This window comes from Phoxinus phoxinus (assembly GCF_949152265.1).
Source record: "Phoxinus phoxinus genome assembly, chromosome: 21".
Taxonomy (NCBI): Eukaryota; Metazoa; Chordata; class Actinopteri; order Cypriniformes; family Leuciscidae; genus Phoxinus; species Phoxinus phoxinus.
Window position 1 is genome coordinate 26,265,156 of NC_136896.1, and position 20,221 is coordinate 26,285,376.

Sequence of the window (20,221 nt, forward strand, 5' to 3'; positions counted from 1 at the left end):
CCTACAGTGGTGTAAAATGAAGCCTGTGTAAAGGACCCTTTGATGAGCTCAGATCAAACAGGCCTGAAGCCCGTGTCTTAATCAGACTTCCACATCGATGCTATTTTCGCAAACAGTCCATTTGCTCGGCTTTTAGCGGCTTTTTGTGGGCAATGTACTTAGCAAATTCATTTAGTGGGATGCCAGGTAATCCTGTTTTAAAATTCCTGATGACATATCAATCGGGTCAGGGCTCCTGATGACCCTGAGTAGCTATTATTATAGGCTACAGCAAATATATTCAAAATTGTAACCCTACGTCCTTGCATTTATATATGACGCAGTAAAAAGCAATATGAAAAATTACATCAGTTCAATACAGAATGATTGAATGAGTGAAAATAAATCTCCCAATAGCTATCTGGTTATAGCCTAACTGCAGGTTGCTAACTATAGCAACTTGGCACATTAATATAAACTGCGTGCCTTTTTCAATTCATTGCAATGACTTAATTCGGTTCTTTTGAATAGGTCTGTTCAAAGAACCGGTTCAAAACAGTTAATTATTTTACGAAGTGACATAATTAGCTACTTCATCACTTGACGTGGCACGCATGCTCTATCATGTTGGAATCCTATGTTTTGCATGTTGTTAAGCTTTTTGATTAGCTTTCTTTTTTTTAGGCTAATACGTTTTTACTGTGCGCAGTGTGCATCGATGATATTTAAGTTATGAAAACGTTGAGAACCATAATATGCTGTATATTTATATAATTTTCAATCAAGCCTATTTAACTCTTGATGTAAATGTATCAGGCTATGTATTAATAAAATATCTATCTATGCGCATTAATAAAACGAACATGGTTATGTTTCAGTATGTTTATTTATTTGTAACATTTCTGCTGTTATCATCACCCATCTGTTCATTCTAACAATATCGGATGATTGCCTACGGACATGTTCAAAATGTACTATTTACTGGTTTACTCTAATCGAAAAAAGATCCGACTCAAACGAATCGTTCACGTATGGGGCATCGCTATTTTATCTCATATAACACAATATGTCGGCTACTCCCGTCAACCATAAAAATTGCAGTTGCGATGTCATTGAAAGGGTTAATTAGATCACTTTGTTTCATTGTGTGATGTCAAATTTTCAAATGATCGCGCGGGAGTCCGACTTTCCCTCTTGTGGTAATGTGTGCTGTTCATTCTGCAGATGGAAAGGAATGCGAAGGTACGTCGTTTACTTTAGTAGGTTGCTATCCTTTCCTGTCCTCCTTTGGTGTGACAGTCTAAGCGGGGGGTTGATGCATGTCCTCTGATGACTCTCCAAAACAAACTTGTTTCTTTGTTGATGCTTTGTTGGACTTCATGTTTGAAGCTGGGTGAAGACTTTACTGTAAGTAAATGGCCCACCAATTGTAGTAGGCTAATATGTATAGAAACATAAATAAATAGTCAAATGTATTCACACTGAGAAAAAAAAAAACTCTCCCATTGTCTAAATGACCATAACCCAATGTTATATCCATTTAATGCGTTCATGAATTTTGGAGATCATGCTATTTATAGCTATAGCCTACAAATATTAAAAGCTTTATATAGGTCAAAATCACCAATTAGTAGTAGATGGGTAATTTCTGGATGGGTCATTCCATGAAACAATAGGCTACTGCATATTTTACATAAAATGTTAATCAACTTTAATGCCACATGGTTTTATTTGATACGCAGTTTTTGCGTGCATGTGATACGCACTTCATTGCGTGTAATACACACACTAAATCTACCCTAACCCATGCGTATCCTATGCACGTAAAAACTAATTGTCACGTATAACTTAAACGAATAACACACTGCGTGCTGTAGAGACGTGTTGTACCCCTGAAAAGGGGAAGAATATATTTAATCACAGAAAACTCGCACTCGCTGTTTCTCCACTGCAAGCTTTATGTAGAATCTTTTTTGTAATAATTAACAGTACACATTTCTTTTTCAAATTAACCTCATTGACATCTTTCTTAACATACATTCAACAATTTGTACCATACACATTTAATTACGTAAGTACACTTCTTTATAATAGGCTATTTGAAAACTATAACACTATAAAAAGTATACACAAAAATACAATAAAGCATTTTACAGTTACCTGAGTATAAACTCTTTTAAATGTATCTTTTTTTAGTCATAAATGCATATTAACTATATGGCAAATCAGTCATAAGCACGTAAATGTACTATTTCAGCTAGTTATTTTAGCTGACAATGCATCTGAAACTCTCAATTCACTTTTCATACTTTATATATTCACCTTTGTTCAGCAAGTCAACAAATCAGCACTAAATAAACAGGATTACACCTTAAATACACAAATATAGAACATATTCGAGCTTCGCGCCATTATATAGGCCATACACCGTGACCAACGTGCTTAAAATGGATTCTGAGCTCGCACATTTCTGAACCATTTCAAACACACAATCAAGATAATACTCGCGTCTGCATACTCTTAATAAACATATTATAACATCAACGTATTTTGACTAATCATTATACTTCATACCTGAAAAGGGGAAGAATATATTTAATCACAGAAAACTCGCACTCGCTGTTTCTCCACTGCAAGCTTTATGTAGAATGGAGAAATCCCGCGAGCTCTCCCCCTAGTGTTCACGCAGACCAGAACAATCGATTGTCCAACTTATCGTGCCAATTAACTGATCACAGATAAACTCAAAATAACTATAAACTACATATTTATATTTTATAGACTTTTATACATATTCAAAATCGCGACTATATATATATATATATATATTAGTGTACAGACTTATGCATTTTTAAAATACACATGTTCCTTTTCAATCTGTCACACACTCCCCTACAAAAATTAATGTCGTCTCGACATTCTCTTTAAAGAGTCTCTCAGTTCCGTTTGTACGTCGCATAAAATAATATTTGTAGTGCAAGAATTTTCTATTCAATCTTTTCACAGTCCATGACTCGTCCCAAACTGAATAGTTCAGTTTATGGAAAAAAATCAAGAGGTTATCAGAAAGAACAGTCCATGGGTGTATCAAAGTGCAACATTTTTTTTTTTTAAAAGGCATGAAACAACAGTCCATATTCCTTTTTGGATTTCACGAGTTCAACAGCCTCTCAAGCCTACAGTCCAAACAGTCCATTGTTTTCTCAAAATGTCAAAGTTCAAAACTGTTAAAGGCTATATTCATCCAACAAACGTTCCATATCTTTCTCAAAGTGCCAGACTGTAACAGTCTATTATGCAGAGTCTTCTAGTTTCAAGTTCACAGTCTCATATGAACTTTAACCGTTCATCGTCCCTAATTAGTGGATTCTATACACCAAAGGCAACTGGTAGCAGTATTGCTGAAACGGTGGCACCCATGTCGACAGACACTGTGTAGGCATGTAAAGTAAGTTCGGTTGTGGTGTTTGCAAGATCCCATTTAGTTGCTTGACATCATAAGATGGTGTACCCAGTTCATCATAGGTTAGTACTCTTGGTGGGTATCTTTCCCTTTTAGGCAGCTGGTAAATTTGCTCTCTTTGACTCTCTTGGTCACTTTCAGCAGGCAACATGGGAGCAGGGACTTGTCCATCGTCAGGCGAGTTAAACTCTTGTTCTGCACTGTCGGTCCCCGCAGGTGGCTCTTGTTCATCTTGGTCATTTTCCACAGAAGACATGGACTCAGGAACCTGTTCCAGGACCTCATTTGGGTGCTCATCGGACTCTGAGGTAAGTAGTGGTTCCAGGTTCTCAGGTTCAACAACATAGTTTGGTTGAAGTACTTGTGGAGACACATAATGAAAGTCCAATTCATCCTCACTCCCTTCATCAGACTCTATATCACCACTTTGAGGCTTTTTCAACTCCTGTTTCTGTCTGGGTTTTGGATGCGGAGCATTTTCGAGAGGTAGGTGGTCACAAGGCATTAACAAATTGCGATGGAGGACTCTGGATCGTCCCTTTCCCCTTTCTGGCTTAACTTCATATATTGGAAGCTCACCACCCATCTGTCGCACAACTGTATGGATGTTATCTTCCCAGAAATTGCGAAGTTTACCAGGGCCTCCTCGTGGGGTTAAATTCTTTACAAGGACACGATCACCTGGCTGCAGTGTGGTGCTCCTCACCTTGTTGTCAAAGTTCTTTTTGCTTCTGTCCGCAGATTTTTTAGCACACTCTCTGGCAATTTTATATGCCTCTTCCATTCCATGTTTCCATTTTTCTACATACTCTTTCTGTTTCCAGGAAGGCATTTCTGAATTCAGCCCAAACAGCATGTCAACAGGCAGTCTTGGAGACCTTCCATATAACAGGTAAAAAGGAGAGAACCCTGTGACTTCTGAACGGGTACAATTGTAAGCATACAGTAGCTTATTCAAGCAGTCTTTCCAGTTAGACTTTTGACTTTCTGTGAGTGTTCTGAGCATTTGTAATAGTGTCCTATTAAAACGCTCGGCTTGGCCATTGCCTTGCGGGTGATACGGGGTTGTCCTGGAGCCTGTAATGCCGGAGTACTTTTGGAGCTGTTCAAACAATTGATTCTCAAACTCCCCCCCTTGATCATGGTGGATACGAGAGGGAAAGCCAAATTTTAAGGCAAAATCATTAAAGATGCGATCTGCAGCGGTTTTACCTGATTTGGAAGTAGTGGCGTATGCTTGTGCGAATCGGGTGAAATGGTCTACTACCACAAGAATATACTCAAAACCTCCTTTACAGCGGTCTAAGTGGAGAAAATCAATTGAGATTAATTCAAAGGGCTGGGTCGTAACAATGTTTGTTAATGGAGCTCTGGTCTCATGACAGGGCTTCTTCTGTTTTAGGCATCTGCATGTTTTTGTGACATAATGCTCAATGTCTGCCTGCATATATGGCCAAAAGAAACGTTCACGGATGAGTGAGAGGGTGCGCTCTGTACCTTGATGGCCCATTTCATCATGCAGCTCTCGCAAGACTGTTCCTTTATATTTCTCAGGCAGAACCAACTGTGTGCGGGTGGAAGTGGTTCGGCAGAGGACACCATCCTTATCAATGGTAAGTTTTCTCCATTCACGAAATAGGCATTTTGTTTTTAAGCTGTATGTCTTGAGTTGTTTCACTTGTGGTTTCAATTCAGACAGCTTGCATTGATATACAGGACTAATTTCCTGGTCATTGATTTGAGCTTCTCTTATCTCATTTACAGACAATGGAGTTATGGTTGGAACTGCTGGACAGACTTCAATGGAGGGACAGTTTGTCGAGACTGACCATGGGATGCTGGGTCCTTCTTGAATTTCTACCGCCTGAATTGTTGCACCTATCACGTCTGATGACAGCTCCTCAGAACACTCATTCATCACAGTTCCTATGTCAAGGGGCAATCTGGATAGTGTATCAGCGTCAATATTTTCTCGGCCAGGGCGGTATCTGATTGTGAAGTGGAAATCTGCCAATTCGGCCACCCACCTACAGCCTGTAGCATTCAGTTTGGCAGTTGACAGGACATATGTAAGGGGATTGTTGTCGCTATAAACGGTGAAAGTTGGAGCATAGTACAAGTAATCACGGAATTTTTCAGTGACTGACCACTTCAGAGCAAGAAATTCAAGCTTGCCTGAGTGTAGGTGGTAATTTTTCTCAGCAGCAGATAATGTACGAGATCCGTAGGCAATCACACGAAGTTTTCCATTTTGATTCTGGTACAATACTGCACCCAAGCCTTGGGCTGACGCGTCCGTATGCAGGACAAAAGGCTGTGAAAAGTCAGGGAATGCCAATACAGGGGGCTGGAGCAAACAGTCAATTAATTGTTCGAGAGTGTTCTGATGCTGATCAGTCCAGGTAATAGGCTTACTCGATGGAACACCAGTTTTCATGCATTTTGTCTTTGTCTTTCTTTGATTGTCTGTCATGTGGGCATTACCTTCTGGAGTGCTTTTTAACAGGTCGTACAAAGGGCTAGCGATGCGAGAGAAGTCTTTAATGTACTGCCTGTAGTAGCTAAGTAGACCAAGAATTCTCCTCAACTCACCAACATTTTTTGGTTGTTTGTCTTTCAGGGATCTGACAGCTTCTGTGTCTGCAGGATCAACTTTACTTCCCTCTGAAGAGACTATTCTACCCAGGTAGCGGACTTCAGGTTTGAAAAGCTCACACTTATTTGGCTTGAGTTTGATGCCATGTTCCTTAAGCCGTTGCAGCACTTTCCTTACATCCTGGACGTGGTTCTCAAAAGTCTTACTAAACACCAAGGTGTCATCAAGGTATGGAATGCATATCTCGTCTCGCAGGTCTTCTAAACACTGTTCCATACACCGCTGGAAGGCTGCTGGAGCATTCATCAGCCCAAAAGGAATTCGCACCCATTCATATAGACCCCATGGTGTCACGAAAGCCGTTAGATGCTTACTTTCTCTTGACATGAACCCCTGGTGGTAGGCCTTCCCTTGATCCAATGATGAAAACCAAGAATTGCCACCAAGGCTGTCCATGATGTCCTGCACTCTCGGAATCGGTTGTCTATCCGGGTGAGTCTTTTGGTTTAAGTCTCTATAATCAATGCATAAACGAAGGCTGCCATCTTTCTTTCTTACGCACACGATTGGAGAGGAGTATGATGAGTTTGATTTTTCAATCCAGCCTTGTGCTATGAGGTCATGCAAATATTCTTTCATCTCACGATACAGGGGTTTTGGCACAGACAAATAAGTGCGACTGACTGGCTCCTCATCTTTAAGTGAGATACTCATTTGCAAATCCCTGATACACCCAATGTCGTTGTCTGACTTAGAAAATGAATGGCACTCTTCTCTTAGCATTTGCTGTACTACCTGTCTCTGGTGTTTACTCAGGTGGCTAACATCGACGGGCGGGTCCCATTCATCAGTACTTGTGTGGTCAAGACAGTTATCCGCAACCTGGATGTGACATACTCCAGCAGAGGTAGGGTTTGCTGGCACCTCAAGCATACTAGCAGGTAAGACATTCTTGACAAGCTGTACTGTACCGATCGGGGTCTGGCCAATAAGAGTTACATCATGGTCAGTGTCATTGTACACACCAATTGTAATATTTGTTGGTGCCCCTTTTGTTAGCCTCACTAGACTTTCTGTGAATTCAAGCCCATCCGGCCACTGGTGATTCACATCAGGTTCAAAAATGAGTGTGCTGTCCTCTTTAACTGGCTGTATATACACTCGGCATGATACCTGCACAGTACTACGTTTGGGGACGTTAACATGCCCTTTTGTGGTCTTTACTGTGTATTCACATGAGGTCTCTGCACTCAGAAGTTGAATGAATGCCTGGACTTTGCTCCTCTTTAGGCTGGGGAATGCAGTTTTCACAGTTTTCTCAAGTATGTTGTTGTTTACGGTGTTTAGTTGTGCTTGATCAATGGAGTTCACAATTTGTTCTATCACATTGTAACCTATGATAGGGTGAGAGAGGTTTTGACCCCTTGCTACGAGCATAGGAATGACAAGTTCAGCTTTGTGAGATGGCTGTGATAATAATTTGAATGTCACTTCAACATATCCACTATAGGGCATATCAATGCCGTTGGCAGCTACAAGGTTCAACGTATTTGGAGCCTCAAGAATGTCGGAAACATCTCTCAATGGTACTTCTGGTAAGTATTCCTGTTTCCACACTTCATCAATGACACATACCTGAGAGCCAGTGTCCCACAGTGCTTGAAATCGTTGGCCGTGCAGGTAACATTCCACGAGACATTGCCTCCCAACTAATGACGTCACAGGGGAATGCTGGTTAACTTGAGTGATACAAGGGGTGTGAATACTCATTGCCATAGAGAAGTTTGAGACTGATCTCATTGAGTTGATGCAAATTTGCTTATGTTCAGCCCAATGGTGAGTTTGGCAGATCTTAGAACAATACAGTACCTTTTTACATTGTGAACACTGCTTCATCTGCTTATCTGTCCTTCCACAGGCTGCACATCTCTGGGACTGGTTAGTAGATCTGGTTACTCCCTGTCCCGTGGAAGTAACCGGTCTCCATTTAAAGGAATCTCTCTTGAAGGCTTAATGCCACGAATTCTGCATCCTGCTTGGAAGTGCTCACCACTGCCACATCGAAAACAATGCATGCAACGGTCCTCTGTTCTTTGCTGCTGACAATTGAAGCACTTTCTTGCTTGGGAACGAGAAGTCGGTGCATAATATTGTCGAGGCATATACTGGGGATGAAATTGAGTGTTAACTCTTGTTTGGTTGGCACCCGGTGGTGTCCAATAGGGCTGCACTTGACACGGAACAATTTCTCTGTCAGAAGCTCTCTGTGAAGGAATGGGAAATTGTGGTGAGGCAAAGGCTGGTTGCTGCATCGATTCCCTGATGTGAGCTATTTCAGCATTGAGTGTTTTTAGTGAAGCTATGTCAGTTCTCAGTTCTTTAAGTTCTGTCAGCACGTCGAAAGATGGTTTCGGCACACTTTGAGTCACACTGGATTTCTTATCAGTCACTTCACCACTGGACTTAACTGCATGGACAACAGTAGTTGTGTGCTGCACATTGGTTTTCTTTTTCTTTTGTCTTTCTGCCTCATTGGCACAAGCACTGTTTAGTTTCTCCAACAGAGCCTCATCGGTGGTATTGGGGTCCAGAAGTAGGGGCTGCATGTCTACTTTTATGCTGTCACTTTGGAGACCGGTGAGTACAGTATGTAAGAACATGCTTTGAACTAATGCTGGATCATATTTGAGGCCTGATTCTGCTTCTTGGGACGCAAACAAGATTTTCTGGCGCAGATCTAGAACACGCATAAGGAAGTTCTGTGGTGTTTCTTTGTTCCCTTGACATTCAGAGGTAAGTTGCTTATAAAGTTCAGTTGCACTTTTTTCTTGGAAGTGAGAGCGCAGGATTCGTCTCAAGGTAGGTAGAGTCAGGTTTGGTTTTCCTTCTAAGTAGCTCCTTAACTGTAAGCCTGGGGAAATGGCACGGATGACTGCATCAACAATCTCACATTCTGGGTAGCCTCTGCTCAAACCGTTCTCAATTTGGTGTGCTAAACTTGAAAAAGTTAATTTCTCTTTTTGACCTGGGTCACCAATTTGTCCAGAAATTTTGAAATCTTTGCGCCAAGGTGGGCTGGGGTGTTGGGTACTCACTAAATGTGGTGGGTGTGCAGCAATTTGAAGCTGAGGCTGGACAATGCTGGGTTTTGTGTTCACTTCTTCCAACTGTTGAATTTCACTCAATTTTTGTTTCATTGCACTTTTTAGCTCATCTAACTCCCTTTGCAATCGATCTTTTTCTGTGACTTCGCCTGGTCCTGCGGTCTCATTTTCAGTGGCTGTATTTATTTCTGTAATTTTATCTCTCAGGCTTAACAGTACAGACATGCCGCCATCTTCTAGTTCCGTCATGTCTTCTTCGAGATGTTGAAGGATATGAGAGATCAAAGACATGCGAGATTTAGATGAAACATTCTCTTGGTCTGCTATTTTCAGGAACTCACAAACACTAATAAGCTTGTCTTTGGGTAGTGGGTTTAACATGGCGATAACTTCAACTTGCATTTCCTCTAGCACTGTTGTCTCCATTTTGACAATAGAGTGGGCCTTTTCACTGAGTTGGGGCTTACTTGAGACTGACTGAACTTTTGTTTCACCTGATGATCTCTGTGGCCTCAGGTTTATGGTTCTTTGCCTCTGTCTTGCCTTTACTGCAGGAACTCTATCCACTCTCCACTGTTGATCTGGGTTGTTTTAGGGGATGTACTGCATCAGGAAGTGTCGGCCAGGTAAGTGACGACTGCCCTCCAAAGAGTAAATCCCAGCGGTGCCTCCAAAATGTTGTACCCCTGAAAAGGGGAAGAATATATTTAATCACAGAAAACTCGCACTCGCTGTTTCTCCACTGCAAGCTTTATGTAGAATCTTTTTTGTAATAATTAACAGTACACATTTCTTTTTCAAATTAACCTCATTGACATCTTTCTTAACATACATTCAACAATTTGTACCATACACATTTAATTACGTAAGTACACTTCTTTATAATAGGCTATTTGAAAACTATAACACTATAAAAAGTATACACAATAATACAATAAAGCATTTTACAGTTACCTGAGTATAAACTCTTTTAAATGTATCTTTTTTTAGTCATAAATGCATATTAACTATATGGCAAATCAGTCATAAGCACGTAAATGTACTATTTCAGCTAGTTATTTTAGCTGACAATGCATCTGAAACTCTCAATTCACTTTTCATACTTTATATATTCACCTTTGTTCAGCAAGTCAACAAATCAGCACTAAATAAACAGGATTACACCTTAAATACACAAATATAGAACATATTCGAGCTTCGCGCCATTATATAGGCCATACACCGTGACCAACGTGCTTAAAATGGATTCTGAGCTCGCACATTTCTGAACCATTTCAAACACACAATCAAGATAATACTCGCGTCTGCATACTCTTAATAAACATATTATAACATCAACGTATTTTGACTAATCATTATACTTCATACCTGAAAAGGGGAAGAATATATTTAATCACAGAAAACTCGCACTCGCTGTTTCTCCACTGCAAGCTTTATGTAGAATGGAGAAATCCCGCGAGCTCTCCCCCTAGTGTTCACGCAGACCAGAACAATCGATTGTCCAACTTATCGTGCCAATTAACTGATCACAGATAAACTCAAAATAACTATAAACTACATATTTATATTTTATAGACTTTTATACATATTCAAAATCGCGACTATATATATATATATATATATTAGTGTACAGACTTATGCATTTTTAAAATACACATGTTCCTTTTCAATCTGTCACAGACGCATTTACACAAATGTATTAGATAGCCAATAATACTCTAATAATACAAATAATCAACTTTTTGAAGCACTTGACAGGCGATTACCCATGTCCCCACCGTTTCCTCAACTTTGAAATTAAGGGTAGGCCTACATGTTTTTTTTTTTTTTCTAAATCAGCAGTTTTAAGTATTAGTATATATTAACTTATTCTCTTTTACATAAAATACAATTTATTGTGATACATATTTTGTGAAAACATTTTTTTAAATGAGCTATGTCCCTCAAACTTCAGACCATTTAAAATCTTAAGCGTATGCCCTAAATCACATGACTTGCTAGAAGTGACATCATTTCCTTTGAGGGAAAGCAACTCTAAGAACTAAGTAAGAATTAGTCATAACCCCCCCCCCCCCCCTGTTTTTTTTTTAAAGGATTATATATATATATTCAAATTCTTCCTGAATCTGCTATGTTGTTCTTTTCCATCTAGTTCTATAAGCGTTCTATCTATAAAACATCTACCCTGTTACGGTCCACCTTGTTGCACATTGCATTGCAAATATGTCATGTTACATGGTTGACAATGTCATAGAATGTTATTTTTGGTGTTTTTTATGATAGACAGACATTTTCTCTGAAAAGAGTAAAAACATACATTTTAAAGATGTTTTTTTTTTTTAAACCTTCGCAAAATCCACCAAACTGGAGAAACGACCCAGATATGCCATTGACTGATGGCTTTAGCGGCTGGAGGTCAAAGATGTATTTTCTACCCCCTGGGTTTACATCTTTTGATGTCTATGGGCCACAGTGCTGGCAATGAAACATTACCATGCTTGTGTGTTATCTGTAGAGAAGAGGGGAGGGCAGATGTTTACAGAGCATTATCACCAGCTGATATGAGTCAGACCCTTCATAATACTGACACCTCAAGCTAAATCTGGTTTGTAGGACAAGATAGCAAATCTTGTTTGTAGGACATCCTGAACTTCTGAACACAACATGCAATGAAAACAGCAGCTTTTTGCAGACATATTACTTTGAAAGACGCTTTTATTGTAAGAAAAAGGCTTATAAATCTTGGTACCTTTAAAAAAAAAAAAGCCACAACTGATTAAAAAGAACATTTGAGGTGTCTGACCTATAGCCGTGCAGCATCAAAACAAGCAGGGTGGATTCTGAATGCCACGGTGTTAAGGCACTTTCAATAATGCCAAAAGATATATGGTGAGCACAGAAAATCCATTTTGAAAAGCAAAGATAATAGAAGACAACTAAAGCTTATGGAAAAATAAATGTAAAAAAAAAAAAAACCTAAGCAAAAGGAATGGTTTTACTCTGACAATAAATCTCTACAAATATCACAAAAATATTACCACTGTATATTTATATATACATAAATATTTACCCCTGGTCCTACAATAAATAAGATTACATAATTGGTTTTCCAGCACAGCACTTTGTGTTCAAGCTATTATAGACCATGCACAGACAGTCTTCTCATCATTGTTGAAATGAGTCAGGGAGAGTTATGAATATGATTGGTGAAAATGATGGAAGAAATGTACGTCTGGTATCAATTTTAGAGCTGATTGTTTACCTTCATAAACAATCCCGATCTTGCCCACATTGTATCTGGGGAAACAGTGACTTGACAGCCCTTCCGAGAAGTACAGAAGTACTTATTTGAGTAAAAATCCTGCCCTCTAGTGGTGCACAAACTGCATTGAGATTCCAGTTGTCTAAAAAAAATCTAATTCATTAATACACAGGAACAAATAAATAACACAATATTAACATTCTAGTAACTAACTAACAAAAACGTGTGATTAACAAATTAATTAATAGCGGGGTTTTGAATGATGTAGCTCATTATAGCTAATCAATAACTACTATTTTTTCATACCTCCCAGAGGATTACTACTACGTCTAAAGTGAGGATCATGGTAACCCACTAGTATTACCAAATCCTTCAGAATGAATTACCAATTATTTGTAACCATATTCTAAAACGAAAAGCATAACTCTGTAGTATGCATTATTCACATTAATTATGAACCTGTATGTAGTTCATACCTACATTTTTAGTAATTGATTAGCTATAGTGAACTACTAGTGAAATATAGTGAACCACATTCAACTGAGCGCTACCTAATAATTCCTTAATCAGAGTTTCTTGTTAGTTAATAACAGTTACTAGATTGTTAATATTGTGTTACTCGCTTGTTTCTGTGTTATTCATTAATGATGAAACCCCATTCTACAAATAGAAAATATCCAGTCTAGAAACCTTTTATTAGAAGATTCTGATTAAAGATTTAATAGATAGTTTACCAAAAAAATCTCTCATAATTTACTCACCCTCTTGTCGTTCCAAACCAGTACATTCTTTTTTCCGTGGAACATAAAATAATATATTTTGAAGGATGTTGGCAACCAGTGTCCGTTCCCATTGACGTCCATTGTATTTTTCGTCCATATAATGGAAGTCAATGGAAACCGAAACCATTGGACCGTTGTTGCCAACAATCTTCAAAATATCCGCTTCTGTGTTCCACAGAAGAAAGTAAAGAGGTTTTATTTTTGGATGGATTATCCCTTTTAAATGAGTATACATAAAAAAGGACAACATGGAAATGAATTTAATCATATCTAAAAACCAATCTGTATCCACTACAGAACCTTTTTTAAGTATGTGACATTGGTGTGCTTCTGTTCCAAATGTATTTTACACACAGCTACTGTATGTCATACAATTAAAAGTAAATGCAAACTAAAATCCTGATTGAAATGCATCTTAGAAACAGTATCAATACTCAGCCCAGATCATAGTCCTGTCTCTACTTATGATTCTATTTTGAAAACCCCAGACACAAAACTGCAAATGCTGCGTGTGCAATCGGTCAAACATAAAACACAGAAAAAAATATATGTTAAGGGCTCATTTATGAAACATCAGTGCCAGTCAATCTGAGGCCAAATATGAACTCCAGTCTTTCTGATTAGGACAGTTATGTGAGTCGTGGGTTGTGGCGGGGAGCTGGGACCACCGCAGGACAGAAGCATGGGCGAAGGCAACTTGGTGTCACAGAGCTGGGCTAGGCGTCTTCCAATCTCCTGTTCGATCGCACCTTCAGGCTGACGAATCGCACGGGACGCTCCAGGGCGGGGCATGTTACGAGTTTCACTTTTAGAAATCAGTGTCCCAGCCGGAATTGTCGTCTGGGGGAGGGTCCTCGTTGTCCTCAGGAAAGCTATCAAAGTTACTGGTGTCAGTCGGGCTGGCAACCTGATAGGAACGTGAGTGGAGGAAATGGGATGTTAGACGCACAAATGTTGAGCAGTAATGTGAATGTCATAAACACAGCTGTAAAAGAGCTTAATAATGATGTGTGCCTGGCTGCATTGTTTATGCATTATTTGGTTTCTGAAAAGTATTTCATTTATATATATCAATTAATATATTTTTTTGTAATTTTACAGTTGCACAATACAATACAATTATTATGTTATTTATACTTAAAGATTTTTCACAGTGAAATATTACAATAGTAATATTATTCTTAATTTGTATTAATAATTAAATAATAATAATTATTATTAGTATCATTATTTTTTGGCCCAATTGTGCAGCCCTACAAACAATTAAAGCAAATCTAGAGGATTTTTAGCTGTATTTCATGGCAAAATTAAAATCTGTTTTAACTGTATCAATTCTTCTCACAGTATTTACTATACCAAAATTAACTACGTAATTATGTTTTGTCACAAAGGTTTTGGGTGTTGAATTTTATATTTTAAACACTTTTAAGTCCTCTTCATTTAAATGCAAATGTACACTTGTGAATTAAAAAGGAGCTTTTTATGTGTATTTTGCTCATCCCTCTGGAGACGAGGATGTGGAATACTCACATCAGGAATAATTGGAGGTACGAGGGTTCCTTTGCGCAGGCCTTCCCAGTTAAAGCCTTCAAACCATCTATGATGGAAAACATAGAATAAAGATCCTGCGTAGTGTGGTGTTCCATTTGATTGACACACATCATTCTTAGGAATTTCAATATTTAAATTTAATAGAATATATTTGACCCCAAGACAAAATATATAGTTTTTATACAGTATATTGACAATATTAATTAATTGACTTTAATGATTTTATAAAAGTGTCAGCACTTTTCTAGACCTGAAAACCACAATTTTCAAATTCCCAAATAATAGGGACACTCACTTGTGTTTTTGGATATCTTTGACTCCATTTTTCAAGTTTCCTAGCCTCTCAGACGGATTGTCCCTGGGGGAAACAATATTTGGAGGAAAAAAAGAGATTCAATTATGGAACTGATTTTGTCAAAAATTGCCTTTGCCAAACCCAGATACACTATATTTCAAACTAAGGATTTGTTTTACCCGTGAGGTATACATGTATGATAGAGCTTAACAGCTTTGAAACATTAGAACATTTCAAGTTCATTTAAAACTCAACTGAAATAGAGTATTAATGTGTCAATAACTGTCAATAAATCAGCACAGATTGAACCTAAGGGTTTTTGAAATGTACCCACCTGCATAGTTTTTTAATTAGATTGCCTGCATTTTTGGTGATCTTCTTTGGAAATTCTATCATGTCGATTCCTCTTAAAATTATATTATATGTCTTCATTGGATCTGGTCCTGAGAATGGTGGGCTGAACAACAAATACACATCGGATTTTTATTACATTAGAATGAGTAAACTTAAACACACAAATGGAAAACATTTTAGCTTAACTTGACTTTTTTCAAACACAGTAATAGGAAACATGATTTACCTTCCAGTCAAGAGTTCATACATAAGAATTCCCAATGACCAGTAGTCTGCTGAGATGTCATGGCCTTTATTAAGAATGATCTCTGGGGCTACATACTCCGGCGTTCCACAGAAAGTCCATGTTTTTTTCCCAAATCCAATCTTTTTAGCAAAGCCAAAGTCCACCTACAAGAGACGAATGGACATAAAAATTACAGCTTTTAGAACATGTCTGTTAAACTCTTAAAAAAAATGCTGGGTTGTTTCAACTCATGTTTGGGTCAAATAGAAAAAAACTCAACTGTTTTAAACACAACGGCTGGGTTTGTCCATATTTGACCAAAACATGACTTGAAACAACCCACTATTTTTAGTGTAGCTTTGAATTTCCTAGTGTACTAAAAAGTTGATAAGAAAAAGAAATGCACATTTAAAAGTATTTCTCATCTTGGGTAAATGGACCAAAATTATTGATGACTCATCTTGCACTCAGAGGTGTATACAAATTGTTGTCCAATCAGATGCTCTCTAGAAAGAGAAGTCCCTCCCCCTGATACCACTTGACACTAAGATCAGTCTTTAAAATTCACCAGCCTCATGTGTCATCTCATTAAAAATGATCTTGAAATGTACAGTATACTCACGAGCTTAGCATATCCTCTATGATCCAGAATGAGATTTTCTGGCTTTAAATCTCGGTAGATTATTCCCTTGGAATGCAGGTAAGCAAATGCTTCGACCACACATGCTGTATAAAACCGTGTAGTTGAGTCTTCAAATGATCCTCTATGAATAGAGAAAAAAAAACGGATGTTTTACAGGGTTTCTATTATTTAGAATGATTAGCACCTGCCACCATCACAAAAACAATTTGGCTACCTGTCTCTAAGAATGGTCCAAAGCTCTCCTCCTAGGCAGGCTTCCATCAACATGTACAGATATTTGCTGTCTTTGAAAGTTCTGTACAACCTGAGGGAACACAACCACATCATTTTGTCAATCAAATTTTTTTTGTACCTTGATATGTTTAGGATTTGACCTCCAATGATGCTCTCGGGAGGTTTTAGCACCTACCTTACAATGAAGTCTGAATGAGCCTCCTGCATGATCTGTTTCTCAGAGCGGATGTGCTCCTGTTGCCGCGTATCCACGATGTGACGCTTTTTCAGAATCTTCATTGCAAATGTTTTGGTCTCTTCACTCTTGAGCTGTACCTGTGGACACCAAAGGTACACACAAAAAAAAAATGAGCACAGAAAAGGTGCTTCTAAGCAAATTGCTTATGGAAACAAGCCATAAAAACAAGTGTTAATATAGCAATTGAATCATGGTATATTAATGTGTAAAGGGTCTTTGAAATAGACTGACTGAGAGAAGGAATTCTTCACATTGCGTCTTCATGATGGCATTAGCATGTTCATTCGATCCTGTAGCTATCTAGCAAACGGACAGCACTACACGCATATATAACTCCCTGGCGACAGGCCACTTTTTACTATGTTGCCGCATTGCCAGAAATAGGCGAGTGGAAAGGGGAATCCTCTTCCAGGACCACTGGGCTTTCCTTTACAACAGAGTCTGATCCGCAATGCGGGTTTCTTCCCTCCTCTCTACGTCAGAGTTTCTAACATAAATGGTCATGCAGAAAACGTCACACATTAATTATTTTTTAAATCTATCTATCGATCTATCTATCTATCTATCTATCTATCTATCTATCTATCTATCTATCTATCTATCTATCTATCTATCTATCTATCTATCTATCTATCTATCTATCTATCTATCTATCTATCTATCTAACTATATCAAACTAGTCTTCTTGAACTTTGTGTGGCAGTAATTCAGATGTCTACCCTATTAGCTCTGTTGTGGAAAGTTACCCTGAATAGAGTTAGAGCATTCCCAGACCTGATCTGTCCTTTAGCACCGTAGATCATTTGAGAGCTGCACATTTTTCCTACAATGTAGATTAGTAAAATATATTTGTATTATCAGTCAACATATTTTGTTTTTGTTTTTGGGGTGTTGCATACCATAAGCAGAATACCATAAAGCAACTAAACCATATGCAATCACTATTTTCTTGCTGCAGTCAACTTGTAGTGCTTTATTATAAAGGCTGATGCTTTTTAAAACCTTTTTTATTTACATGAAAACATCCAACATAAAATGCACACATGTATAAGGTGGACCATCCTACCAGCTCAACTCTTCCAAATCCTCCAACTCCCAAGGTGTCGATGATGTTGAAGTCCACCAGCTTCAGGTTGGAGAAGAAGGCATTCTCCGCCTCGTATCTGCATTTTTTGAAGTGGAAAAAGGGAAACTTCTTAGAGGTTTGGATAGAGTATGTAATAGGGAATGTTGGAGCAGGAATTGGGACAGGAATGCTGTTTATTCGCTCCCTCTCCTTCCTCTCCTTTTCTGGGATAGGAAGTAGCTCACGCATTGTGGCCTCGTTGTGGTTTGACCAAATCAAATACTGTGAAACAGTTAAATGTACAATTCTCAAAACGACCAGCAATATTGCAAAGATGAACTTGCAATATTTGGCTTGCAATATGCAGTATAGTCCTCGCAAGAGCACGTATGGCAGAACAATAACAACAGTCTTTGCTCAAAAGTGGAGATAAGGCGCCATTTCCAGGTTACATTTCGAGATTTGGGATGCAGTGCAATTCGAGTCTGGCGAAGGACAAAGCGATCCAGATTGGTGGAGTCTCTCTGCATCAATATCGGTCTGTGAAAGCTCTTCTGGACACAATGTTTGGCTGTAGAAATACCCAAAGTTGTCACTGTCATAGGCCGAGACAGTACTAAAAGTTGAGCAAAGATCCTCGCTGATTTGCTGAAAATCTCACAAAGCAAGAAATTCTGTCCTTGTGCTCGCCCAGGGACAGTACGCTAGACCGGCGAGACTAGTTATGTCCTTGCGACTAAGTCTCAATCCGTTCCAAAACTGAGCTTGACTGTGTTCTCTATGCGAGTGCCAGTCTCTGCTAATACTGCCTTGCCTGATCCAGCTTTATTTTTAGCATGTGAACTTGGCTTCTGGTTCACCTAGTCAGAAAAGGTTTCCCCGCTCTACCCTCACACCACCACATCTCTCCTTAAAGTTCAAATTTAACTTGAGAAGGACACTGGTGCTGCATAATTATGAGCCCATTTAGATGATTTATCACCGAGAGACTGTGAACCTTTCAATTAACACATATTTTAACAAAATTAGCTCATCTTGGAAATAAGTGCGATAGCTAGGTCCTGTGACCGGAATAAATCATCTGAAAGACTGGAAGAAACGTATCTTTAGCTAGATGTCATGTCAAATGGGACCCTAATCCGGTATCCTTAATAATTGTACTTCACTACTACTACACTTAAGTATTGTTTTGAGGAATTTACTTGAGTACTTTTAAAGCTGAATACTTGCATTCCTACTCTATTCCAAGGGAAAAGCTTATTTATCATTTAAAAAAAACTGTTACATATTTTACAGCATAACAATTTGTGAATGGGTTACAGTCCTTGCCCTAAAGAAATATTGTTTATAACCATCTGTCAAATGTCAAACAACAAATCTGACATTTATTTAATTTAATTCTTAATAGGCTTCAGGCTTCTCTTGTGTGACCTGTAGATTTACATAGGACACATTACATTTGGTTTTTACCAAGTTTGACAAGGCACACATACTTTAAATTAAAATTATTTTACCCATGTCGCTCCAAACCTGTATGACTTTCATTCTACTGTCGGACACAAAAGTAGATCATTTGACGAATGTTTTGGCCCAAAGTACCAGTATCTAGCCATAACCTGATATTTCAGCCCCCCCAAAAAAATGATTAAAACCAATAGGATTAACTTTCATTGGACCAAAACATTCTTCAAAATATATTCTATTGTGTTCCACAGAAGAAAGTCATACGGGTTTGGAATGACACGAAGGTGAGTCAAATAATATGATTTCCCCATACTTTTCACAAATCTAGATGTTATAATGCTAAAAGTCTCAAGGTCAAAGTCTCAGTACAAGCGCAGAAACCCTCATGTCACTTTAGAAGCTGGAAAACACCCTGGAGGACCACCACTGATATCTGACACGACAAGGACACAGTATCTGCAGTATGTTTCCATATTTAACTAAGACTCCATGGGCAGTGGGACAGCTGCCCCCTCCAACCTCTCACGCCAATGAGAGACCTGCACTTGTCTGTATAAGAAGATCATGCCACATAGTGATTTGGCTGCTTCTGCGAGAGTCATTCTTCTGTAAAGAAGGCAGTATGTTGGTACATTGTCCCATGATCCACATCAACAAAAAATGCATGTAAATCATCTGGTTTCAGTATTCTGGGGAAAATAACGATAATGTAAATTCCTAGCCCTACATAAACTGCAATTCAAGTCTAGGAGTAAGAGTTCTAATTTGATAAATGAAACTATATTGGTCATGGTTGTTTACTGGGGCACAATCTACTACAGGTAATTGATATAATCAGCAGTTAATAGTGTAGTTCAACAGAATCACTAGAAAACTAAAAAGTAAATTCAAATTAATGAAACATACTAATTAGTTAACAAGTCAAATTACTCAAGGGTCTATTAATTGGCATTAACCTTATTAC

General features: G+C 38.5%; 1 protein-coding gene across 3 annotated transcripts in view; it reads right to left on the minus strand.

Moving 5' to 3' along the window:
• Positions 1 to 13,431: 13,431 nt before the first annotated feature.
• The window catches only part of prkg1 (protein kinase cGMP-dependent 1), a 146,052-nt gene continuing 139,262 nt past the window's right edge, over positions 13,432 to 20,221 (minus strand). For all 3 annotated transcript variants that reach the window (XM_079594984.1, XM_079594985.1, XM_079594986.1), the window contains 9 exons: positions 17,794 to 17,890; positions 16,665 to 16,804; positions 16,470 to 16,559; positions 16,235 to 16,376; positions 15,613 to 15,776; positions 15,367 to 15,489; positions 15,033 to 15,095; positions 14,717 to 14,783; positions 13,432 to 14,093 (listed from right to left, as the gene is read on the minus strand). In XM_079594984.1, coding sequence (XP_079451110.1) covers positions 13,995 to 14,093; positions 14,717 to 14,783; positions 15,033 to 15,095; positions 15,367 to 15,489; positions 15,613 to 15,776; positions 16,235 to 16,376; positions 16,470 to 16,559; positions 16,665 to 16,804; positions 17,794 to 17,890 — 985 coding nt within the window. In that variant the 3' untranslated portion in view covers positions 13,432 to 13,994. The remainder of the gene's footprint in view (positions 14,094 to 14,716; positions 14,784 to 15,032; positions 15,096 to 15,366; positions 15,490 to 15,612; positions 15,777 to 16,234; positions 16,377 to 16,469; positions 16,560 to 16,664; positions 16,805 to 17,793; positions 17,891 to 20,221) is intronic.